Source organism: Ochlerotatus camptorhynchus, unplaced genomic scaffold (assembly GCF_037179485.1).
Source record: "Ochlerotatus camptorhynchus isolate MF236.1 unplaced genomic scaffold, CSIRO-AGI_Acam_v1.1 ptg000146l, whole genome shotgun sequence".
Taxonomy (NCBI): Eukaryota; Metazoa; Arthropoda; class Insecta; order Diptera; family Culicidae; genus Ochlerotatus; species Ochlerotatus camptorhynchus.
In genome coordinates this window covers 365,184-392,889 of record NW_027040636.1, presented here as the reverse complement: position 1 = coordinate 392,889, position 27,706 = coordinate 365,184, and the positions used below count along the sequence as shown (strand labels likewise).

General features: G+C 37.4%; 2 protein-coding genes across 5 annotated transcripts in view; both read left to right on the top strand.

Moving 5' to 3' along the window:
• LOC135700972 (tyrosine-protein kinase receptor torso-like) overlaps window positions 1–27,706 on the top strand; it is a 152,117-nt gene that overhangs the window by 43,499 nt on the left and 80,912 nt on the right. For all 4 annotated transcript variants that reach the window (XM_065221657.1, XM_065221656.1, XM_065221659.1 and 1 more), the window contains one exon: window positions 14,073–14,543. In XM_065221657.1, coding sequence (XP_065077729.1) covers window positions 14,073–14,543 — 471 coding nt within the window. The remainder of the gene's footprint in view (window positions 1–14,072; window positions 14,544–27,706) is intronic.
• LOC135700977 (hexamerin-1.1-like) lies at window positions 312–2,570 on the top strand. The gene is made up of 3 exons (XM_065221667.1): window positions 312–440; window positions 515–642; window positions 708–2,570. Exons 1-3 carry the CDS (start codon window positions 347–349, stop codon window positions 2,541–2,543), a joined length of 2,058 nt encoding a protein of 685 aa, XP_065077739.1. The 5' UTR covers window positions 312–346; the 3' UTR covers window positions 2,544–2,570.

Genomic DNA, 27,706 nt, shown 5'->3' with positions numbered 1-27,706 from the left:
TGATTATTATGTTGCAAAGTGAACGAAATATTTAATAAAAAAAATAAATGTCCGGATCAATTAAAACAATATTCAACCAATAGATTTTGTTTTTGAAAAAAAAAGCTATTTCACTCCCGTTTACGGTATAAGAATATTAACATGTAAAATTCCCAAAACAATTCTATCTATAATTTGCTATAGAAAGTATAGAGCAGCGAGTTATCAAACATTGAACTCAGCCCGTCAATGCGAAAACATTCAATAATCATTATCAGCATTTTGGCACGCGCCGTTTGCCTATAAAAGCTGCAGTGGCTTCTGTGGCAAATCATTACCGCCTTCCCGCAGGAAAGTGAAACACAGGATGAAGTGGATCGTGGCAACAATCGCTGTATCCCTGGCCGTCGTGGTCAGTGGATCGGAGTACAAAACCAACGTGAAAACCGATCTCACATTTGGTAAGCGATATTCAAGTGCCTTTATTTACTGTACATCTATAAACTGATAATTTAATATTTGTGAACTACAACAGCGGATAAGGACTTCCTTCTGAAGCAAAAGTTTTTCTTCGAGATCTTGAGGAACATCCATCTCCCACTGCAGTATGAAGAATATTTGCCCTACACCAAAACATGGATTGGTGACGAGACCAAGTATACGGTATGCTCATTTTTTGTCAATGTTCCAATTTTCATTTTTTAAACTTAATTTTTCTCATCTCACAGAACTACGATCAAGTGGTGGAGTTCTTTGATCTATTTAAACTTGGATTCTTGGAGAAGGGTGAAATTTTCACGATCTACAACAAGTACTATCTGAAGCAGACTTACCTGTTGTTCACCTTCCTGTACAACTCGTTGGATTGGGATACCTACTACAAGAACGTTCTATGGGCACGTGAGAACATTAACGAAGGAATGTTCATCTATGCCATTACGCTAACTGTGCTCCATCGTACTGACTTGAAGGGAATCGTTCTTCCAGCCATTTACGAAATCTACCCGTACTATTTCTTCAATACCGATATTATCCGCACTGCTAGCTATCGCAAAATGTACGATCCCAAGTTCGGATTCTACGGTAGCGGAAAATACAACGTAGTATACTCCAACTTTACCCTAACATACCCGCTGGAAACGAAACTTTTCGATGATTTCGACCTGAGCTACTACTATAACGACATCGGTTTGAATTCTTACTACTATTACTTCATGATGGACTATCCATTCTTCTTCGGAACTGACAAGTTCGGATTGTTAAAGGATCGCCGTGGAGAACTGTACCTGTACATGCACCAGCAACTGTTGGCGCGTTACAATTTGGAACGTTTCTCGAACTTCATGTATCCGATCAAGGGACTGACCTGGAGCTTCCCACTTAAACTTGGATACTTCTCGCTGTTGAGCTACTGGAACGGAGTGCCATTCAAGAGCCGTGATTTCAACTACATGATTAAGGACGAAGATTATATCAAGCTGGACTTTATTAAGGACTGGGAAATGAGAATCAGGAAGATTATTGATCAAGGATATCTATATCTGAAAGATGGAACGAAGATTGACTTGCGCGACTGGAAAAACATCGACTATATTGGAAACATTCTCAATGCTAACGTTGACAGTGTAAATGATGAAAGCTTTGGCTACATTGAAATTTTCTCTAAGCTTCTCCTAAGCGGTAATAACTTTGATACAATGTTTTTCAAAACATGGCCATCATCCCTAATGCACTTTGAGACCACTCTGCGTGATCCAATTTTCTACTCTCTGTGGAATCGCTTGCTAGACTTCTACTATCTGTTCAAGAGCTACTTGCCATACTACACATTCGATGAACTCACCTTCAAGGGTGTAATCATCAAGGACGTTGTGATCGACAAACTGATGACCTATTTTGAATACTTTGATGCCGATATTTCCAACATTATTCCACTGACCAACGTCGACAAGTACTGGGACTTTACTGTGTTAGGCCGTACCATTCGATTGAACCACAAACCATTCACCTACACGCTGGATGTTATGTCCGAGTTCACCGGAAAGGGCGTGATCCGTGTATTCCTGGGACCGAAGTTCGATAAGCTGATGGATTTGGAATACTACAAAAAATTCTTCGTCGAAATCGATCAGTACCTGGTTGACTTGCTGGTAGGAAAGAATACCATCGTTCGTAACTCGCGTGACTTCTTCTGGAGCGTGAAGGATCGTACTCTGTACACTGACTTGTATAAGAAAATCATGACTGCTTATACCGGAAGCGAAAAGTTCCCACTGGACATGTCTGAGGCTCACTGTGGATTCCCAGATCGCTTGATTCTGCCAAAGGGTTGGATTAGCGGTATGAAAATGCAGTTCTACTTCATCATCACTCCCTACGTAACCAAGGATGTGCAACAAGTTTCATTCTTCGATAAGTCAATTTCATGTGGAGTTGGTACTGGCCTTCGTTACATTGATGATCTCCCGATGGGATTCCCCTTCGATCGTGAGATCAATTACTCTTACTGGTACACAAAGAACATGCTTTTCAAGGATGTCCTCATCTACCACAAGGATATATGAATGTGTGTAATGATTAACAAATGTGTACTGACGACTGAATATATCTCAAGGATTATTAATAAACTATCGCAAGGCGTATAAAAATGCTACACCCACATAGAACTGCACAATTAAAATCCGAATATCAACACTTAAACGAAATTAGGTTAACCGAAATGTAATCTATGTAATGCATGTGATATTGATGTCATAGAGCAATATTTTGCATTTATTCATCAATTACTATTACCATGGGTATATTCGAAACATGTCCACAATGAATGAAGTATAACCAGAGTGGCAGTGAACCATCAGCTTAGCTTTCAATTAGTGTTTTCTACCCGGGTTATCGCGAGAAACTATTCCTGAAAAAACACACAAAAGGTAACGTTTCCTAATTCTCGAAAATCCTATTCGTTTTCCGGATAAATAACAATTATTTCACAAAGTACATGCTAAATATAAATTTTTGAAACAATTTAATTTATACTCAATGGAAATTTGATAAATTTGGTAGTATATAGGAAGAGGACATAATTTTAATTTGAAAGGAAGTTTCACGGGAATATGAAAAAAAAACTGTGGAAGAAAGACAGGAGGTAATTCTAGCAGAAAGCAAATGTTATTTTGAAGGCAGCCGGAAGAAGCTTTCGGGGAAAGTTAAAAAAAAATTCCAAGGGAAATCTGGACTAACTTCCGGAAACAGTCGAAAGACACAAGATTTGAAGAACTGCCCAAGAAGAAGTTTTAAGAATCTTACGAGGGAAGTGGAAAGAGACTTTCGAAAAAAGTCGGTGCAAATTCTCGGGAAGTCGGAAGTCAATTACAGGGGAAGCCAGAAGAACCTCGGAAGAATCTTCCAGTATAAGATGAGATAAACCTTCATGCATGTCTGGAGATACTTTCAGAAGAAGTCGATAACTACTTCTCAGAGCACTCAAACGAAAATTCCAGTGGAAGATTCCTGGAAGCTAATAGAAACCTCCAGATATAGTTTAAAGGACACTTCAGTAGAAATTCGGAAGAATCATCCATCGTAAGCCGGAATGGATTTTGGATAGTTAGAAGAATTGCTGAAAGAAGCTTCAGGGAGGAAATGGTTCCAAATAATAATAATAATAATAATAATAATAAAACTTCGAGGGAAAGAAACTAAGATAAACCGGAAGATTTAGTCGAGGGAAGTTAAAAATCATTCAAATGTAGACGAACAATGTTTCCAGAGGAAAACAGAAAAAAATATGGGAGCAATTGGAAAGGAAATTTTTAGATGGAAATTTTCAATGGTAGTTGAAAGAAGTTTTCGGGAAAAACAGGAGAAACTTCCAAGCGATGTCAAAAAAAAAAATCCTATGGAAAATAAAAAAAAAAAAAACTTTCAGGGGAAGAAAATGGCCTTCATGTATCGTTTAGCAAAAACTGAAAAAGAAGCAAATATTTGTAACCAATGATCCATTTTTCAAGAATAATTAACTAAAGTGTGTATCTTTCGACAGATTTAAGCTCCATTTTAATATTGTCCTCTCCCCTGGGGGTAACTAAGAAATCTCTGAAATGGCCAGAGTTAGAGAGAAAGTAAAAAAAATCTCTATTATAGACGATTTATGGATTGAACAATCAATATCAAATCATAAAAAAAATGAAAATATAAACCGTTCTATTTTGGCAACATTACATTTTAAGGCTGAATAAGCAAAAGTATGGTGTCATTCTAACCCCCATTTTCTCACTCTGCACTCATTTTTCTACCTCGATTTTTTTTTAAACAAACGCCTCTTTACATACTGCCTACCTTCTAAGTTGATTTTCATTTTGTTCGACCATTTTCCACAGAGATGGCGCTGTTCCGCTGGTAGGAAGTGATAAAAATCCCCATAAAGAAATTGAGAGAAGTGAGAATAATTCGCTTTCGGTGCGTATTCAGGTCAAACAAAGTGAACGACAACCTAAAGAAATGAATCAGAGACTTTGTAGTTCAGTTTTTTTTTCCCGGAAATTATTGTTAAACAAGCTACAATTAAATAAAAATGATTTTTCTCCATAAAGTTTTACCTGATTTACTACCAGCTCCTAGAGAGCCAAAAAATTCAAATTTGAGAGAGAAAATTTGCTCTCACGACCTCAATCTCTCAACAGTATTTTGTTGACACTCGATTTGTGATTTCCCTTTCACATATTACAAAATAGAGTACCTGACACTACAAAACATGTCTGGTACCTCTATATATGCATTTGCTTTAACATTTGAAGTCCCTCCTTTTTGACATATGCTGCGCAAAAGATACTTTATGCCCGCTCCATACATAAAATGCGGCGGGAAATTCTGTGAGCGGTGAGCTTTTTTGTATGCAGAATGTGTGAAAAAGAAGGGACTTCGAAGAATAATCTAAATGCATATATAGAGGTACCAGACATGTTTTGCACTGCAGTGTCCTCTGTGAACAATTATAGGAAAACAGATTATGTCTAGTTTCCGATAGATGTCACCGCCAACAACAGCAGTGACATCTGATGGAACATGAATGCAGAAGCTAGACAAAATCTAGAAGTGGACTAGCGGCTAAATTCAAGAGGACCTGTCCACCATCACCCGTACCGGTTCCCGCTTCGTAGTTGGAGGAGATCTGAATGCTCGCCATGAGGCCTGGCGGAACTACCAGCAGAACCAGAACGGTCGTCTCCTGTTCGACCACTCACAGCAAGGGCTGTACTCCGTTTGGTTTTCGGATGAACCAACATTCATCTCACCGGCGGGCAACCCATCGACGCTAGACCTGTTCCTGACAAATATCGGCTTGTCCAAGCCGGTAGCCTTGAACGAACTCAGCTCCGACCACCAACCGGTGGTGGCTGAACTGGGCTGCAACGTGGCTCCTGCTTCAAGCCTGCGCAAGGACTACCATCGCGTTAACTGGGCCCAGTTTGGACACGTGGTAGACAGGCACATCATCGACAACCCGCCGCTTGACACCGTGGAGGACATCGACCGAGCGTTGGAGGGACTCCACCAAGCCATAACCGTGGCTGACGAGGCGTGCGTCCGACGAGTTCCTGTGAGGGGTAAGTTTATTGCCATTGATTCCCACACCCAACTTTTGATTCGCCTGAGAAATGTTCGTAGACGCCAGTTTCAGAGGACTGGAGATCTGGGCAAAAAACGTGAAATGGCTGATCTGAACAGACAGATTGCTTCCAGAATGGACTCACTCCGAAATGAAAGTTTCGGGCGTGTTGTCCAGAATCTGGACGACCGCTCCAGACCATTCTGGAAGGTAGCCAAGGTCCTGAAAACTCATCCCAAACCCATTCCACCTCTCAAAGTCGAAAATGATGACGATCGGCTTTTAATCACCCCACAGGAGAAAGCAAATGCGATCGGCGAGAATGTCGCTTCATCGCATTTGCTTGGCTCGAATATCCAAAGTCCGCTCGAAGATCAGGTTGCGCAATGCGTTCAAAACCTAGATGCCTCCCCTTATGTCGTGCCTCCAGCGGATATGATTACAGTACAACAAATTTGCTCAGCGCTGAAATGCACCAAGAACATGAAGGCCCCCGGGTTTGACGGTATATTCAACTTGATCTTGAAGAGACTCAGCATGAAAGTGCAGTCTCTCCTAACCGCTATCTTCCACAGATGTTTGGAACTGCACTACTTTCCAAGCATCTGGAAAGTAGCAAAAATCATACCAATCCGCAAACCCGGTAAGGATCCAACATTGCCTTCAAGCTACAGACCAATCAGCCTCCTTTCAGCGCTGAGCAAATTGTTCGAGAAACTCATTCTCAATCGTTTGCTCAAGTTTGTCGAGGAAAATAACATTCTCCTTCCGGAACAGTTTGGATTCAGAAAGGGGCACTCCACCAATCATCAGCTAGTACGGGTGATGAATAACATTCGAAGTAACAAAGCTGTATCCAAGTCCACAGCCATGGCTTTGTTAGACGTTGAAAAGCCGTTTGACAATGTTTGGCATGACGGACTTGTGTACAAGCTTTGTAACTTCAACTTCCCATTACATCTGGTTAAAATCACCCGTAACTACCTTCAGCAAAGGTCGTTTAAGGTATCGTTGAATGGTTGTCTTTCCGACACGTTTTCCATCCCAGCAGGAGTGCCGCAAGGCAGTCTGCTGGGCCCCTTGCTTTACAGCATTTATACTTCCGACATTCCTCCCCTTGGAGACGGTTGCGTGTTCTTCCTGTTCGCAGATGATACCGCAATAGCCGTCAAAGGAAGGATGCCTCGCGAAATAACGAACAAACTTTAACGATGCCTTAACGCCTTTGCTGATTATGCCACCACGTGGAAAATAAAAATCAATGCCTCCAAAACACAAGCGATCATGTTCCTTCATCGGCAATCGCCCAAACTGAAACCGGCTCCATCTTGTACTGTAATCATGGATGGCACAAGGGTTGAGTGGTCCGCCGAAGTAACCTATCTCGGGATGTTGTTTGACGAAAAGTTCCTATTCCGCTCGCATGTGGAGAAAACCGTTATCAAGTGTTCTGCCTTGACTAGATGTCTGTATCCGCTGATTTGCCGCAGATCCCGCCTCTCAAGGGTGAACAAACTGGCCGTCTACAAACAAATCATAGCACCTGCGGTCCTCTACGCAGCTCCGGTGTGGGAATCATGTGCACAGACTTACAGGAATAAAATTCAGGTCGCACAGAATAGAGTGCTGAGGATGGTTCTTGATCGTCCTTTCGACACTAGAATAACAAATTTACATGAAGAGGCAGGCATTGCCAAAATAGATTCCAAAATTAACGAAATTAAAACTAAATTTGCACAAAAATGTAATTTATCAGAACATGCTTTGATAAGCAATTTGTAGATAGTAGGTTAGGTGTATATAGTAGTTGTAGGTTAGTTGTAGTTGTAAATAGTAGTTATAAGTAGACTCCTTTTTCCAATTCAAATCAAACCAATCCCACCAAGGTGGTCATACTTTAAAATAGGCCTGATAGGACTAGAAACTGTAAATAATAATTAAAATCTCACTGTACTAAAGTTGAAAAGACGCATCTGTGTCACTTGAAAAATTCATACATGTAAACCACACAAACACAAGAAATAAAGATCATTTAACTTTAAAAAAAAAAAAAAAAAAACTCTTTGAAGTCAGTCTTGTAACGAATTTTGGAGGTGACGGATCACCAGCAGCAGCAGAAACAGCAGCAACAGAAACCTCAGCAGCAGAAACAGCAGCCGCACTCGCATAATTCGTGTTGCCGTGGCCGAGGCTGGAAACCTCGGTCCGGTCACGTCATCTAAGACAAACTAATTTAGAAAATTGTGCTGCCTGGAATAATGTTAGATATTTTGAAGGCCTGATATGGAATGTAAGGTAAGTTCAGAGTCATAGAAAAATAAATGCTCTTGAAAGATAGAAAACATTTTTAATTTCAAATATTTTGACATTTTTTTCCATGATTTGTTTTCCTTACTGAGCACCAATGCTACCGATGCCAGGGAGGCAGCTCCCACACCTGGACCCTACCTATCGACCCATGAACTCATGAACCGGGGACCAACGGCTTTACTTCCCGAACTTCCGAAGGAAGGCGTGATCAGAGATGTTATGCCTCAGAACACCCCAGCGGCGCCGACTGGGATTGAACCCAGGCCTGCTGGGGTGAGAGGTATTCACGCTTACCACTACACCTCCGGCGCCGCTTAAATTTAGACATAGAAATTGTTTGATTCTGCATTACAAGTCCGGACATAATAAATACACTTTAATGGACATAGAAAAGACTCAAGAATCTGCGACATGATTTTTTTTTCTCAATATTTGGACAAATCAAGACCCACAATTGAAAAGGTCTCAACTCCATTTTGCGGTAAAAAATCGGTAGAACTGTTTCAAAAACACACAGTTGGTACTTGAGCGGGTCGGTTTTCATCTCTTTTTGCCAGTGGTGGCGGGGGGAGGTCACCCCTCACCATCCCTCTCCAAAGGGGGAGTTTGGTAAAGAGAGATGAAAAAACCGATTTGTACCTTCCTTAAAAGTTGTCCTAAGCTCTCTATTCTAATATCTATATGCAATCTTCACACTGCCGTACTCTAACGGAACTATCAACTCTATGCTTTCATCTACTCCATCTATCGTATAAAAATTACCACTACAGTCTGTTATTTGAAATTAGCATCTTCAACTATAAGAAATAGTGACTTTATTGACTATTTGGGGCAAAAAGTGACTTTTTAGAGAACGCTTGAAAATAGTGTCCTAGTTACTTAAAAGTGACTTCAGCCTTGAAATAGTTAAATCTAAATATTTAATTAAAATTGATGTTGCACACCCACACCATGTTTTTAAATTAAACAGCTGCGATTATTTATACCTCCGCATTAAATATAAAAAGATAATTCATTCGTTTACCAATACCGTTTTTGAACGAAATAGATATTGAAAAAATACCTATTTGGAAAATATGTTGCAATTAAATACGGGAATAGTGGTAAGTGGTTCAAAAATCAGTATGGGTTACAATTCAATCTATCAATCTATGTAGAGGAATTTCAAATAGCTGTATCTTATTTTGTAAACAAAGATTGCCCAACATTATAGCGGTGTTATTTTGTGTGAGAGAGCTAACAGTTTCGACAAATTGTCGTTTGAACCTCTGTTTATAAAAGCAGATACGCCTATTTGAAAATTCACTCTTAAATTTAGAAAGAGTTCTAAATGATTGCCTACAATACCGTGCAGGTCTGAAATCCGTGCTCTTAAAAAATGAATCGAAAAACCCAATACAAAATCTATACATTTTGTATTAGAAAAAAAAAAAGATTCATTTCATATGTGTGTAGATTCAAAGGTTTTAAATAAAATTAGAAGGTTTCTCATTTAGACAATTTTTAGAGAGATCCTGGACACTGAAAAGCGGTTGCTAACTTCGCTAGATCAACTGTAATTATATAAGTTCAGTGCTGCAAAATCTCTATCGTACACGACGATATTGATAAAACAGCTTTTGTCACTGTCACGAAATCAAAATGATCTTCAAAAGATGCCATATAATTTGTCAGCAACAATACAGTCAGTGACGAACTTGTGTCTTGTTTTTAGCTAAATTTATATCACAATTAAATGAGTTAAGCCAAATAAATCCATATATCCGTCAAAGTAAACATACATCCTCAACTGCACACGTAATTCAAATTACAGATTTTTCACAGTACAGCCGAACAAGCCGGTAAAATGTTGAGTAAAATTTTCTAATTATTGGATTATTCACTGATTTTTAAACTATTACCGAACAGTTCTGTAGTTTTACACCCCTCAGCATCTTTCCTCGACGGGGGAGTTTGGTAAAGGGGATGATCAACCCGATTCGTACCTTCCTCAAAATTTTCCTTTGCTCGCTTTCTGCTTTCTATATACAATTTCCACACTGCCGTACTATAACAGAGCTATCAACTCTATACTTTCATCTCATCATCTATCGTATACAATTTCCACTTTCAATCTTAAACTAAATAGATTTTGCTTGGGAGTATCTATCATCCTCAATGTGTAAAAACTCTGGTGATTTTCAAGTTTACAAAAGGTCATGCCAACACTGGCCGCATCTGAATGGAGAATTGGGTAGGAATGTGCTCACGTGACACTCGATTTGTTGGAAGCCGAGAAATCCTCTGCACTTCCTCGAGAAATCACTGAGATGCTGGATAAAAGGGTTAGGTTTGCAGAAGGGTTTGTTTTTGCTAACGGCACGCTGAATTAAAGTGATTTGTTCATGAAAGAAAACGATTAATAAATCTTGAATTTGGCCTGCGATTAATCCCATGATGTGTTAGGGAACATGTCCGTTTTAGAGCGAATCTATAACGAGTTGATTATACGCGTGTGACAAATGTAAAAAGAAACAAATATCAATTAACAAATGCCAACATTTCTTGTACAGCTATATGCATAAAGCCCACACATTTCTGTTGGCAATTTCCATGCCAAACGACATACAATAACATTAATTGAGCTACTCATAACTACAAACCACGCGAAAATTACATAAGGTTGATTCGATTAGTACGTGTGGTTATCCATTGAATTGATATGTACCTACAGAATGTATGGAATGTATTTTCTAGTGATGGAGCATCTGAATATTAGTTGATACACCTCCACCCAGTGAGGCTCGGATGGTTATATATGTAGGGATTGACTCAATTCGATGAATTGAGAAAATGTTCAAGCGCCTAATCTCGAATTATGAGTCATACACTCGTAATTAGAACGACACGTTTATTATTCGTCATAACGTTGAAGTACTGATATTTGAGGGGGATCAGGATCAGTAAATCAGTGGCGTACCGTTGCTGGGTGACAGCAAGGGCGAGTGATTTGAGCTTCACCCAAAATAAAAATTTAATCAATTTAAAAAAAAGCTACGAAATAAGTAAGAATTCAATCACCCTTGGCCAAAAGACTCGTAACTCGTAAATAACTCTATAATTTTTAAGCACGGATCTCATAATTTATGATAAAGAGCAATCTAATTTCTTCCAGTATCCTTAGGTTCTTCATCTTCGTGGTTAGGACGCTCGTTCACGCCTGATCTCAACATTGTATTCTTCGAAACAATCGACTCAACCTACTTAATATTTAGCCCATATTACGGGTGTCATTTCATGGAGTGCTGTGGGTAGAGCAGGGGATTCTGGGAGGCGGTGGGTTTGCATTACCGGATCTGTTCCCCATGACATTGGTTTGCCTTATGCGGAATATATTTATACACCCAACCGGATACTCGGATGTAAGATTTGCTTAAAATTATGTGGGATTCATCATCGCAGGATGTTAGTGGAGACCGCATGAACGGAGGGTGAGATATACCAAGCTACAGTCCAATGCAAGAAAATTGGAGACCGAAAAATGTGGAGTGTATAGGGACAGCCCTATGAGGTTGTACGCAATGGTGACGTACGACTACGTCGTCTTAGGGATAGTCCATTAATAATGTCACGCAAATTTGGCCCATTTTCAACCCGGGGGGGGTCACATTTGTCACATTTTTTGTATGGACCTTAATTTTTTTTGTATGGTTCATCACAGTTTTCAAAACCCCCCCTCCCCCCTAAATGTGTGACATAATTAATGGACGACCCCTTATATAATAAATGTTATTTGTTAACTGCAGCAGGAGCTTGTGTTTTGTGTAGGAATAGGAATTTGAGAACGGTTCTCTCTGTTTATACTTTTTAGTATGACTATGATTGCCGTGAAAAGAACCTTTTGATATGAATTTTAGTTGGAACATGTTCAGAAATTTAACTCTTTTGGAAACTCTCGGTGGCCCTGAAGTACAAGGTTAAAACCTGATGATGACGTGTAGGCAGCTGGATCAGCAAATCGGACCGGACAATCCCATATTCTTCGGTTCAATAATTGAGCACTCGCAACAGTCTCGGCCCGTCTGCTGCTGGACACACGTTGAACTAGTGTCTATGACAGGTTGGAAGGCCGCAGAATATCAGTGTCCACCCAGCTAAACCTCCTCCCCTTTTTAGTTTATCTCGTTAAACTTCTTCTCAACAAGTTGGTAAAACTTAGCCTTTAGAAGAAATACGCTAGACACTTTTTTCGGTGAATTTATGATCCTGTTCCACGTCATATCAAACGAGTAGAAAGAAGAAGGGGTGCCGCTTACGCGCTCGAACAATTTAAATTCGATAAATATTTAACCGAATAATTGGACTTTTAGGCATCCCTAGAAAATAGTGTATTTTCATGTTATTAACGAAACAGAAAGTCGATGAAGAGAATCGATCAAAATCACTTGCAACCCTACTTCCAAGTTTAGTTACAACATTACAACTCTGGAGAGCATTTTGTGTGGTCGTTGGGGTGTATGGTCCTAAATATGGCGATGAGTGTGCAAAGTGTTACGCAATTGCATCCTTATTATTCGCACACGCCCGAAGATCGGAGGCAAATGCCACTTCGACTTGTTTCGTCTACTAACGACTCTCTGATGATAATGTTGGGGAAGCAGCAATTCTACATCGACATGTTTCGTCTAGAAACGATTCTCTGATGATTGTGTTGGGGAAGCTGCATATGCATGAATGTAATTGTTGTTTTTTGTTAGATATTGCAACGCGTTTGGACAATGCTTGACATTTACCACTTTTTCAATAGTTAAAATCAAGAGTCAAAAACATTGCTGTCGAACGGTAGAAACATTTCTGATCAATTGGTGATAAAATTATTGAAATTGGTTCATGAGCAGCTGAGTAATTAACATTCAAAATCTTTCATAATTTCGTTACATGTTCCATTTTCACTTTTCACAAAGTGTACCTCCGTATAGAAATCACAGACGTAGTCTGAGGCAAGTGTGTGCGTCGATCTACAATGTTATAAATAAAAAAGCTTACTGGTATAGTCGCAAAGGCAAATAATCGAAAGAATTTCATAAGGCTGAACGACTCATATGAATTTCATAAGCGTGACTTATGAATGATTTTCGTCTAACATGAGGTAGCTCTTATACGCCTTGAACCATTACATTTTCCCAAGCGTAGAAAGACAAGTTTTCAACACATGGGCCCCATAATCTCAACGTCAATGGTTCGTTGCCAGTCTACTCCGCTCCATTATTTGTTTTCCAACATTTTTTTTCCATAGGGCAAATCAATGTCCCCACTAGGTCAAAAAAAAAACATAATTTGCACCTCTGCAGTCTATATCTTTTCTATTTGTGGTTAACACACAAGTCAGCCAAAAACACCTGTAGGACTCACAAACAGTGGGTAGATACAGGTTTCAGAAACATTTGGTTTTTTTTGTATGCAATTCAACAATTAGGTCAAGTATTGCGGGTTGCTTTGGGTTTTAGACTGATGTGAAAATATTTGATAGTTGAAAACATATGTTCACACATCAAAGTACAAAGGGAATATCAGGTAAACAAACCGATATTTTTTGTCAATACCAGTTCCTTGTCCGGTATCATGATTTTTTTGGCTAAAGACGAAAGTTTTGATTATTCAACTTCTAGGACCTTAATAATTGTTCAATATTTGGGGGTCTTGAACATTTTTGAAATATTTATTGTTTTGTGTTGCTGTGCGTGATAAATTGCTAAATGCAATGAAAGTAATATTTAATGCAACTGACAAACGAGCCTTTCGAATAAGGAAAATGAATCCTCGTTCACTCGACTAATAGGATAGACTAGATCGTAATTAGAACTTTGTCCATAAACGCCACTAGAGAAGTGATGCATACTCCGAGACATTAACCATAGAAATAGTTTTCTCAAATCCTGTATGCTACATTGCTCCGCAGATTTATTATGTCGCACGGCTCCACTATAATTAATTAAAACAATGATGTAAATGTATGTTTAACATGCATACAATTCTGTTGCCAGTCTCCCCAACTTTGATTTCATTAGTACAATGTCAAAGAAGCGTTGTTTATAATCATTGGAAATTTATTTGTTCGATATATATTTTTCAACACAATGCAATCGCTACATGGAAAGTTCAATGTCAACTAACTCAATTAATTCTCTCTGTTTTCCAGTCCCTGAAGTTATGCCATACATTGTGCACGGAAGGAACGGCAGAGCGAAGGTCGGATCTCGTGCAAAATACTGAATTGACCTTCAATATCCGGCTGATTTGTCGAGACAGCACTAGCTTAGTGGTCGAAATCTATCAAAGCGAGCAGCATAATACGAGAAAGCCGAATGCATTTCTTAATACTTCCAATGCAATTCACCATTCTGATTCAAAGGATTCCAATCATCAACGCCCAAAAAAAGCAAATCATAACAATGCGCGGAGGGAAAAACGGAGCATAGCTGGTGGCGATTCAAACATGAACAATCGCTATGATGGCTCTGCTGGAAATAAGAGTGATATCCATTCGTCCACACACGATAATGATGCTGGACCAAAGCATATGTCATCACATGCAAAGCAGACACGTTTCGTTTATTTGGTAAAAGTGCAGGAAAGTGGAAAAAAGTTGGGAGATAGGACTGTGTACATGGTAAGTTTTTCATGTTTCATGTATCTATAGCTACCTATTATTCTGACATTGCATATATATGTATAATTCCCAGAGATATCAGTTGAATATGGCAGGTAATAGATTTTTTGCTTTTCTCTTACACTTAGATGTACCGAAAGGTGAAAAGGGACCATATTTAAATGACATAACTTTTAGAGGGTGGAGGGTCTGCAAAGGCTGATACATGTTAAGCAGGGCGGATCTGGAATTAGCCAAAAATAGTCTACGGCATTTAAGTGTGTTTCCTGATATCACTTGAAAGTCGCATTTTTTATGTGATGATGATTATGAGTTCCGAGGGTAGCCCAATCGTGTGTATGTGTATGCCATGCAACCCTATTGATTTTAATCTCATCCCCATTTGGCTCTGGAGATATGACCAAAAAAATGACATTACTTTAAGCTTTTCTAATTGCTTAATCGGACATAATGTCAATATATAAACTGTCTGAAAATTAAACCGAAACCCTGAATTGTGCCACCAATCCGAGAATTTTTGTAAAGTAGTTTCATTGAAGTTAATGAATCTGTTCAAATTTTTTTTAGTTTGGTGACTGACTTTATTTTTATGGCGTAAAGTTTTGAAAGTGCACAAACTTTTATTGTTTTTGACGTAGGACTACGTCTTTGATTTCTATATGGGGGTACACTTTGTGAAAACCGAAAATGGAGCATGTAACAAATTAAGAAAGATTTTGAACGTTAATAACTTAGCTGCCCCTGGTCCAATTTCAATGATTTTATAACCAATCGATCAGAAATATGGCTACGCATCGATAACAATGCTTCCGAATGTTGATTTTCAACAAGAAACTATTGAAAAACTGGTAAATGTTCAGCATTGTCCAAAAGCGTCGAATTAACTAACAAATCCACCAATTACCTACATGCATATGCTGCTTCCCCAGCCAAGTCATCAGCGAGTAGTAAGTAGACGAAACAAGGCGAAGTGGCATTCGCCTCCGATCCTCGGGCGCGTGCGAATAGGGAGGATGGAATTGCGTAATATTTTGCACGCTCATCGCCATACTCAGAACCACACGCTCCCAACGACCACACCATGGTGGTGTTCGGTCGTCGAAATTAGTAGCAGCAGTAGCAGTGCTTTCGGCGTGTGGCGTTGAAAATTGTTCTCCAGTAACAACGAAAGGCTGCCTGCAAGCAGCGAGCTGCAGAGCCCACATAAGCAACCATCAAAGGAGGAAGAAGCTGCACCACTATGCTATGGATGGGAATCAGTAGCTCTTCGTGAGTCGGTCATCTATGCCAAGCGTGTCACCCTCGCTCCAAACGACATACAGCTCGACAGCCTCATCCGTGTTGAACACACACGATTCGTTTCTTTCGTTTAATCAATCACCCTTGTAGTGACGTTGAAAAGATTATTTCAATCGGCGCTTACATATGAAATTTAATGTGGATTATAGAATTTTTTGTATGTTACCAAAATTTATGAATGGTTTGCCACTAAATGTTGAGATAATTTATTGATTATTGAATTATCACACTGTTTACCAAGAAAAAGCAGTTGGTGAGTTTTTACCTGTTTTCAAGTAAGGAGTTATCATAAAAAAAACAAATCGCCAGCGGGTATTTCCCGGCGACTTTACAAATAAATAAAATCAAACAAAATCATCATGCAGAACTAGCTAGGATTTGTTTTACTTTATATTTCACAAAATTGCTTTCGAGTGTTAAGACATCGTCTCCCGCAAAGTTTACATTTTTCCCTCTACCAACACATACATCAGGGCTAGATAGATCTCCACGCAGGATCTATAGAATCCACGCAATTTCAAAAAACAAAAATGCACAACATTACGAAAAGAGGTCATGTTTCGACCAATAGCAGATAGATTTTAATTCTAAACAAGCCAAACGATTGGAAATTTATCTACCAATCTGCTAAAATGAGTTACTTAGTTAATTTTCAATAGGTCACTATTGAAAAATACCAAATGTCCAACTGTTGCAATGGTGATCAAAATTATCACCGAATGTCTGAAAACAGCACATTCCCTAACACAGACTTAAAAATCTAATTGGACGCGGTCCCACTGAACGGTGCTCATTCAATCACCGTAAGCGGTGATGGGCGAGCATCTAAAAGATGCTTATAAAATATTCCCTAGGATGCTTCTTAACACTCCGAACACGATGCAACCGGTAAAATGTGTAACAAAAAATTGGTAATGTTTTGAAAAATTATTTCTCAGCAATTTACAATTACAAGTTCGCCGTTACACATTGGACCAGATGCATCGTGTTCAAAGTGTTAAAAAGATTATTATATGTAGAATCTTTTTTTGGAAGCTTACCCATCGCTTCGCACTTCTAACTAAAAAAAAAACATGAAAAGTTTATGGATCATGCCTATATTTTAAGAGCGCTAACTTGATTTTCTATGGATCACTTTCATTAGGTTAAGGCTCATTGCTGAATGTTTTATGGATCATGTGCAATATGTGTATGGGTAATTTTTACAATTGCAATGCTCATTCATTAGATATTTAGCTGTATATTTTTAAAATTGTGTTGCTTAATTTTACTGAAAATATGGATCATATTCATATTCTTTATGGATCATTCACACATTTTAGGGGATTTTCACTGGGGTTTTATGGATCATTTGGGTATTATTAAAGGAGCGTTTTTAAATTTGTTATGGATTATTTATTGGTTTTTATATTCAAAAGTATGTTTGCCGATAAAATTAGATCTCACGAGTTCAATCTCTAGAAGTCCCTCATTTTTTACAGATTCTGCACAAACGATACTTTCCGCCCCGCCCCATTCATATGATTCGGATGGAAATCCTGTGAGGGGTAAATAGAATACACTTTAATACCAAAATGCACAAAACTTAAAAATTCATAAATAATAAAAATTCAAAATACACCTTTTAAAGTCGGGTAGATGAATCGAAAATACTCAGGTTGACAGTTCCTTGGATTCTCTTCATCAACTTTCTCTTTGAAATAAATACTATAAATTTGATACGCTTACAAATAAAAAACGGAAAGAGTTAAGATAATTGATGATTGTTCTATTAAAAGAACTAAATGTTCACATTTGTTCCGTCCACTAGCGGTCCTACGTCAAGCTTCCGTTCGTGCTCGTAGGCACAAACCCTTCTACTTTTTAAATAATAAAATTAAAGTTCAGAATTTTCAAAACTATTCTGTCAGTGATCGCGATGTTTTTATAAGTTACAGTATCATGAAAATGCAGGTGTGTTTAGGTCCTAGATCTTGAAACTTTTTCATAGTCATATAATTTTTGTTATGCTGTGCCAAAGACCCCAGAAGTACCTGAATTATGTTATTGTGATTTTCGGATTATGGCTCTAGCAATCTAGACCTTCAATTCTTTCGGTTGAAAGTTTCGGTTCTGGAGCAAGAGCTTAATCTGGAAATCAAAAAACTTACCGATTCAGTCAAATACCATGAACATAACTCTAAAAAGTTAACTTCCGTAATCCGGGGGCAAGATCACCGGGGTAAAAATTATTAAAATACCTTGCATATTTAGTTGTCCCTTATAAAACGTTCAGTTGAAGATGCACTCTAGTCCTCAAACAAATCCAATAACCGTTGCAACTCTAAGCAATCCTTAGTACTGCTGATGGTCATTTATATTTTGAAGTTATCTATATAGCAAACTGCGATCTACAATGGGACAAAATACAGCATTAAATATATTTTTTCATGTAAAAATGGTTAGAAGCAACTTTGCAGAGGACGCTACTTATCTGCAAAGACATAGTCAGCTACCTAGACAGAGGAGAGCAAATTAATGACCCCTAAAAATTATTTTTTGATTATTCGTATTGATCCTACAATTTTATTCAAACTCTCTGTAATTCTGATAAGAAGTCGCTTAAATTTATCTCCATAATTCTGCATATACACACTATTGAAATATGCAAGAGTTGACATGGCATTCCCTTCAGAATAGTACTGAAAACTGAGTAAGATTTGTCTCGTAAATCTCCTGTAATTCCCCTTGAAGTTCCACTCAACATAATTTCCGATACTATGGCAAAACATTAGTTAGATTCTCTTCAAGATTTTCTTAAAATGCTCTTACAAGTTCTCTTGGAACTTCTTTGAAACTCTACTAAGAAATGCATAAGAATTTATTTGGTACTATCCTTAGAATTCCATTAGAATGCTTCTAAGAATTGTCTCCAGAAATTTCTTGAAACTCTCCTAAAAAAAAATTCCTATACAGATTTTCTTTAGAGCTCCTTGACGAACCGTTTTGCCTGATGATGAGGCTCTATGGAATGAATAAGCGAGACTGCTCCGCTGATGCTCCATTTAAAGCTGAATGTCAGTTCTAAATGCTCGATCGTTACACCGTTCGTTAATTGAATGAGCAAGCTACTTTCTTTTTTTTTACTTTAAATGATGTTTATTTCTTGTATTTGTGTTTGGTTTACATATTTTTAAGTCCACGTGATTGACGAATTAATAAATAAATAATAAATAATACATAACATATTTGAATTCTCAAGTGACACAGAAGTTCCAAGTCCTATCAGGCATGTTTACGGAATTCCCACCTTGTGGTTTGTTTGAAATTGGATGAAAAGAGGCTACTTACTACTAACCTACAACAGTTACTATTATATACACCTAACCTACTATATACAAATTGTTTATCAAAGCATGCTCTGATGTGTTGCATTTTTGCACAAACCTAGTCTTTATGTCATCAATTTTAAAATCTAATTTTGGAATGCTCACCTCTTGGTGAAGATAGGAAATTCTTGTGTCGAAGGGACGATCAAGGAACATCATCAGCACTCTATTCTGAGAAACCTGGATTTTGTTCCTATGAGTCTGTGTAGAACATCGCAGGTGCTATGATTTGTTTGTAGACAGCCAGTTTGTTCATCCTTGATAGGCGGGATCTGCGGCAAAACAGCGGATATAGGCATCCAACCAAGACAGAACACTTGACTACGGTTTTTTCTACATGCGCGTGGAAGAGGAGATTTCCATCGAGGGGATAGAAAACGTGTCTGAAGGACAACCATTCAACGATATCTTAAACGACCTTTGCTGGAAGTAGTTACGGGTGATTTTAACCAGATGTAAAGAGAAGTTGAAGTTACAAAGCTTGTACACAAGTCCGTCATGCCAGACATTATCAAACGTCTTTTCAACGTCTAGCAAGGCCATGGCTGTGGACTTGGATACAGCTTTGTTACTTCGGGTGTTATTCATCACCCATCCTAGCTTTTCCGAAAGGAAAATGTTGTTTTCCTCGACAAACTTGAGCAAACGATTGAGGATGAGTTTTTCGAACAATTTGCTCAGCGCTGAAAGGAGGCTGATTGGTCTGTAGCTTAAAGACAATGTTGGATCCTTACCGGGTTTGCGGATTGGAATTAATTTTCCTACCTCCCAGATGCTCGTAAAGCAGTGCATTCCCAAGCATCTGTTGAAGATAGCGGCCAAAAGAGACTGCACTTTCAAGCTAAGTCTCTTCAAGATTAAGTTGAATATGCCGTCAAACCCGGGAGTCTGTTCCTTAAAACATCTTCAAGAAATACGTAAACATGGCCTCAAGTAAAATCATTCATCTCCTATTGAATTTATTGTTTCCTATACGTTCAAAGATATTGAGGTACTAAGTGTATGCTTGAAAATACCTTCCAATCAACTATTAAATCATTGACTTTTATTTTGCACCGGCACATAAAACCACGAAACGAAATTTTGCCCACCTTAATAGTGATTGAATCATTTCACACAACTACAATCGATTGCAAAGTCATCCTTAGTTGGATCGTTGAAGATAATCTTCTATCATAGAGCTTATGGGAAAAAAATTCTGATGATGAATTAACAAATATCGTTTTTGTTTGTCGTCGTTCCGGCTTTCAGAATGATCTACAAACTGAGGAAACTTTTGCTCGAATTGAGTACTGCAAATAAAGGATTTTTGGCTAGGAAAATATTGAAATGTTATCTGAATAAAATGAAGAAGTTTGCTTTGGAATATCTTTCTCAGCATAGTGAAGACAGAGAAAAATGTAAATATTCATCCTACAGGGAAATGTAAAAATCTAGTACAGATTTGCGTGTTATGTACGGAATTTCGAATGTTTCACAACATGAACAGATTCTGTTAGCTATATTATCCATCAAAGTATGTTTCCCCAAATGCAGCGCTGCTTCGTGAAGCTTTTCATACGGATATAAAAAAACATGCTTGTACACCACAGTCAGTTGTAAGTACTGGCATTACATTTCGCGTAAGAAACATATGTACGGATTCCTCACTTACACTTGATGCTCATGCTATCTGTTTGTTCTATATGTTTCATATTTATTCTTTATCTGAACATAAGCTGAACTACGGAATAGTTTTTTCTGAGTCCAGCATAGTATCATAAATAGTGCACTCGAATTAATTTTCAATTCAGTGCTATTGAATACAGTAATAATGTGTTTAGGGTGCTTAATTTAGAAACATTTTTTGTAACCATTAAGGCCACCTTTCAGATTGATTCATAACCCCATAATATAAGCATGAGCAAAAAATGGTAAAGATTGATAAAGGTTAAGTGGTTGCGAAACCATCGTTCTATCTTTGGTTTATGTAATGTGGTTGCTATGACAACGACAAACGGGCTTGTCCATGTTGTGATTAAATTGGTGTTGTTGGCAGGTTCAACTTTGAATTTGCCCTATTTTATTATTATATTTTAACATTTATTGCTCTCAAATTAGCCGAAGCATAAACAGGTTTGTTGATAATTGTCATAGGTAGCAGCCACATATTATTTTTTACAACGTTGTGGCAACTAGAGCCGAAGTTAGACCAATATTTTTTGAAAATTCAAACTGCTTCCATAGTAATCCCTCGGATCATTACCGTTTTTTACACAGACTCATATTTTAGGGTTATGAATTAAACTGCAGTGCAGGTTGACCAATTATATTGCAAATACTTTTATCAGAATGAAGCACTCTAATCCTGAAGTCTTACTTTCTTATCTATAGTATAAAAGTATGACAAGCTGCATGAATCTTTTTTATAAAGTAAGTACACAGGAAAAAAAACGTGAGCAATTCTCTGCCAAATGAGCAAACCCCCTCTCCACTTTGGATGAAACGTTGAACATGTCTTCAGTATGGGAGATTATGATTTTTTAACAACTATGCAAGATGGAGAAATTTCAAATAAAAAAGGAGCTGGAAGAAAATCTATTCATATTTTTTCTAATTAGAATGAATTAGAATTAATAAGAATATTACAATAACTGAATATGATTTTTTAAGTTATAACAAATCAACATGATCGTGGTAGCCACAATCCTAAACGTTGCCGTTTTTGCGATATTATAAATTAATGTTTAAATTTTTTTTCTCACAATCTTGATTCATTGCCTCCAGTACATTTATGCAAAGTTTCTTGAAATTCGAAAAATAAAATCAATTCGTCAGTTGGCGTGGAACTGCTCTGATAGAAACAAGCTACATACACTCTTGATCATAAGTTTGGGGTCACCCTTTAAAAAATATGTAAGTGTTTTATGCTCATACCTCTGCCATTTTACAACCGATTTTCGATCTTTATAGGTAATTTGAAAGGTATTGACTGGAATTTAGTTCTTAGTAGGTTTAATATATTTTAAATTTTTTATATAGGTAGTATAACTTTTCATAGTTTTCATAGTCTAGTATAATAGTCTAGTCTAGTCATAGTCTAGTTATAATAGTATAACTTTTCATAGTCATTTTCCAAAATTCACACTGAATATTTATAACTGATATTCTCAGAATTTGGTAATTTTGAAATGAATGTGGAAGTAGAACCCTTATACTATACCCATCGAGATTCGTTTGTGAAAGTTTGATTGAAAAATTTAGAATATGCTTTATATCAATAAATAGCTATTCATGTCGTCGATTAAAATTTTCGGGTTACCCTACAGTGTCATTGGTAAGTTAACTTGAAATTTTAAAATAAATATATGGAAAAATATGATGAGTCACATAGCGTCAAACGAAGTAAGTGCCTTTCAATTACAGCAAAGCGAACTAAAATTGAACAAAAATGGCAGAGATATGCATGCTTGGCATGTACAGTTGTACACACCAACTGCTCATTTGTAAATAACTTTTCACTCAATTTGTTTTTCTTTAAAGTAATTGATAGATTAGGATCATAGTTTACTGTAGATATGCAAAGAGTACGTGAATCTTAACATTTGAATCAACACTAATGAATTTTTACACTTAAAATCCGAGATTTGCAGCGAGGATTTCTCAATTCATTTTTACAACACAAAAACAAATACAGTTTATTACTAGAATTAAGATCTACCTTTTTTACGTACCTATAACAAGCTTAAACTCAATTCTATCTAATGCTTCAAAAAGAACTATACTTCGTCAACTGTGTGCAAAGTTATGATAAATGAGCTGTTCGTAACCAAAACTGTGTACGCCAAGCATGGAGATATGAACAAAAAGACCAATCCTTAATAAATTTCTAATCATTCTCCTAAAACTTAAGCTCGTTTAATGGCGTCCTTCAATTGTGTTTGCCGTTATGTTTCCTATTTTTTGATATTTATCAGGAGAAATGCTATCTTTTAATGGTGGACTTTTTTTGTTTGACGAATTAAACAAAATATAAATTTTATATTATCCCTATAAGTAGTACTTTCCCATCCATTCAATTGTGTGGCTTCCATCCATCTGTTCGATTTATCGCGAAATTTTTCTTTGTTTTAATTTATTTTGATCAATTTTACAATTTTTAATTATTTCTGGAAGTCGATATCAAACTGGTCCTATAGAACAGAGATTTGATAAATTAATTTTCTGTTCTCCTCGCTCCTTATGCGAGTGCTTGCCTCAACATGTTGCGAATTTGTTTTCTGTCCGGCTTAGTAGCGATTTTTTTAATTATCCGGATTGGAACCAGTGCGAAACCGTACTTTTTGGCAGTGCGAACCTCAACCGGTAAGTTTTAAAAACAAACTATCAAACTACCGTTTGTTTGTCAAACAAAGGTAGACCCAATCTTGATACCCGATCCAGGTTGGAACTGAATCAAACATAAATTCAGTATTGTGCATACGACAGAAAATCAAAACGACATTTCTCGTTGGCATCACTGGATTTCCTTAGAGTCGGTGTATAATGAGTCACGCCAAGAGAAAAACAGTTGAACTCGCATCACGGTTTTCGAAAGATTCCCATTCTTTTCACTTGGCAACAGAGGACTTCTACAACAACTTCAAATGACTTCTAGCGAGAGAAAAAAAATGCGGCTGTAGTAAATCATTATATCAGTGATTTTGTCAAATTATCTTAACAAAAAATAGTAGAAATTCTCATTACTGATCGTTACCGAACGTATCCCATGACAATTTAAAGCTCACTGCGTGTTTATGCTCATTTCTTCGATAATATTTTATATTTTATTGCAATACCTTTCGTGGACCTTTCATAGCATCGTAATGTTTATTTACTTTGCCCGATAGGTAGCCGGTTTGACGGTTCGATAGGTAGACTTGGCTTCACTCTTGGCGTGACTCATTATACACCGACTCTAGATTTCCTATGTCGTTAATGTTTATTTTTGACGTACGGAAGTTGCGTGTCCCACACGCGCATTCTGATTTGGTACTGCGGAGTTGCTCGATTTTATTTTGCAAGCCAATTGAAAACTACTTGAAATTTTTCTCAAGTTTAAAACTGTTTTGCTGTTTCTCAGTTGATTCCCGCCGAAAGCTCTGAGCCAGGAGTGCTCGAGCCCCTATGACTCCATCAAATTTTGTTTACATACATGTTACATAGTATGTTTTTTCTGCAATTAAAAACTCAGCTGCTTTTTATACTTTCATCACTGAGCCTGTCGGTTTTGTCTTTGAGCTTAAAATTAAGAATGTTTTATGAAAAATTATGGATAATTTTATGAGATTACAATGCTTGACGGTAGATAAGAAAGGTAGGTGCATTTGTTGCTTCTGAATGTTTGGCTTCCGTTTGACAGTACACACTCCCAAGTGACAAGCACATTGAGTCAGTCCGCAGTACCCAGGTAAGCACGACGATATTAGCAACCGGTGAAAACTAATGATTTTAAATTAGCTCACTTCTTGACTAGCCTATTGGTCCCAAACAAATCGATTAACGTACCCCATTCTAGTCGAAATGCTAGTACTACACTATGTTTTTTTTTGATTCACTATGAATGTTTGACAGATAAAATGAGAGGTTCATGGATATTCACATGTTTCGAGGGATGCATCGATTAGCTTGGGACCGAAGATAGTACCAGAGCTGAGCCAAAAATTAGAGAACGTTTCTTCGGAACCTTGTGGTCTTATTGTTATCTCTATGATATTAGTATTCTTTGAAGCACATTTATTAAGAGCTTTCTCTTCCAACTAATACATGAAATTGTATATTGTGTGGCTAGCAAAATGATACACTATACCCAGGGAAGTCTAGAAAATTTTCAACTCGAAAGATCTTCTAGACCGTACCATGAATTGAACCAACCACCTCCGTGCCTGAAATGACTAGGCTATAGGAATATGTCATACTGATTTGCAGCCATTCCATAACAAAATGATTTATTGGTTCTCAGAATTTCGTAAAAATTGATAGATTGATTAGATATCGTAAAATATTAGGCCCAAAAATTATTTTGTAACTAGGGTGACCATTTACATGTTGGGGTGGTCCAAAAAAATTACTTATGACTTAGATTAGCTGACTATGTAGCTATGTGTCTATGGAAACGCATGGTAGTCTAGTCGCATAGGAGTATTGAGTGAAAACCCAAAACTTGAAAACTTAAAAAAATGTTCTAAGTGTGTAACTAATTTTACACGTGACGGAATCCATCTTTGACACAAAGGATCAGACGTAAATAAATATGTCAAGAGTAAATTTTCATCACGTCGAAAGTAACAAAGGCAAACAAAGTCGAGCTAGCAGGTCAATCGATGCTCCTGCTATTGATCCTGATTAAATCGAACTGTTTGTTGCTAAGATGATTTCGGTGGTCCTAAAATAATGAATGGGCTGCACGTAAGGAGACGTGATTGATAATTCTCCCGAATATCCTGGTAAATACACTTTGACTTAAGTAACATTAGGGGGCCACTAAACGGCGTATAATAACTTTTGACTAAAAACCAGTATTTTTCAGCATGAAAGCTAGCGATCTGCTTTGTATGATTAAAATCCTGCTAAATATGTTAAAAATTACTATCACTATGTGTTCAATTGGACATAGGAGTACCTTTTCGGTCATCAAAACAAAACTTTATTGTTCTCGGATCGGTACGAATGTTACTTTCGGCGTGCTCCGAGACTTAAAAGTTCGTTACTCGACGAAAAGAACGTTTGTTATTTTGTCGCGTCTGTTATGACTCAATTTCATGTCATGCCCCTAATTTGGGCCTAAACATAAATTCAGCAATCGTATAAATTTTCAATAGCGACTTAAAATATCCATTAACGATGGGCTTCTTAGAACCAAAGGCCAACATTAGAGCCATTTCCGCTACAACTAATGTTTTTCAATACAAAATCCCATTTTTTGAATGCCATTATAATTTTTTTTCTAAAAAGCATTTTTAGTTACCTTTCATCTAATATTTTGATCTTTGAAATCAGCCTAGTGGTTCAAAAGTTATAAATTAAAAAAAAAAGGCATTTTTGAGAAAAAAAAAGGTTTTTAAACGAGGGGGACGACTCTATCTACGATGCCAAAAAGATTGTGTTTTGCTGTGGCTAGCTGCGCGCACGCTGAGTAGATAGAAAGAAGATTGATGATGATTCTGAAGATTTACTGCAAAAAGATGATGAGCGATGCAAGTAGATGCGACAAATGAAAGATGATTTTTCGAAGATTGATTCGCTTCTTCTTCTTCTTCTTCTTCTTCTTCTTCTTCTTCTTCTTCTTCTTCGTATTTCAAGCTTATTGCATATCGCATATTAGCTTATTGCGTACTCTCAACTTAGTGTTCTAGATGCACTTCTACAGTTATTAATTGAGAGCTTTCGATGCCTGTACCATTTTTGCATTGGTATAATTGTGTGGCAAGTCCAATCACACTTCTATGCCCAGGGAAGTCGAGAAATTTTCCAACCCGAAAAATTCCTAGACCGGACCGGGAATTGAACCCAGCCACCTCCAGCATGGTCTTGCTTTGTAGCTGCGCCTTTACCGACTGAGCTAAGGAAGGCCGCTAGTGTGAGATTTGTTGAGCATCTTAACTTGAGATTTAGATGTGTCGCCCTCGTTTTTGAACCACTTTAACATGGAAATGGTCACCCTACTGACAAAATTAAATATATGGGTCTAATATTTTGCGATAAAGAACAAAACTAACAACTTCAACGAAACTTTAGGAACCACTATATCGTTTTGCTATGGAATGACTGTTTGTATGAATTGATTAAATGTACACAAGGACTATAATAGTCAAAGCTTCACTACAATAAGTGACTATCCACTTAAAAGTTTCTTGAAATTATTGGTACGGTAAGTTTTACAGCTTCCGTAAGTTAGCAGCGCCGTATCTTAAATTGAATGTCGGCTGTGAACTGTTCATTCACAAATCAGTCTCCCACACAATCGGGCGCATGCTTGCTGGATCATACCTCGATTTTATGTACATGTGAAGGTACGAGCCATCTGTGCATAAATACCTATGTATATGGATGAATGAGAGACGTGTTCATTCAGTTGTTCACAACCCGAGCAAAGCTGGCGATCAAATTGAAATCAAAATTTGCTGTTGCTGTTTTTTGACTACTTCAGTTGGTCTCGTTTTTTTTTTTTATAGATTAACCGTTAACTCAGCAAAACTGAGAGCATAATTGTACACTATTGAATCAAACGGAAAACTAATCATGCTTTCAATTACATCAATTTGATTACTGATTTTGCAATCACAATAATTAACTGAATACGGGCCTGGCGTAAATGGTAAGCATCTCGCTGAAAGACTTGAGTTTAAGTCCCACCTAAATGGCCTTAAATGTGTTATACAAAAAATATTGTTAGTGCAATGACTGGTGATAGTAAATTAAATTTTTAACGTCTTATTATCATCAAAACTTGAAGTTAAATTGCATATATTTAAAAAA

What these genes read in the sequence shown, in the direction of transcription:
- LOC135700977 (XM_065221667.1), top strand. Translation starts at nt 347, where the DNA reads ATGAAGTGGATCGTGGCAACAATCGCTGTATCCCTGGCCGTCGTGGTC. An exon ending in GAAAACCGATCTCACATTTG is followed by an intron (nt 441 to 514) that starts GTAAGCGATATT and finishes GAACTACAACAG; the next exon opens with CGGATAAGGACTTCCTTCTG. An exon ending in GTGACGAGACCAAGTATACG is followed by an intron (nt 643 to 707) that starts GTATGCTCATTT and finishes CTCATCTCACAG; the next exon opens with AACTACGATCAAGTGGTGGA.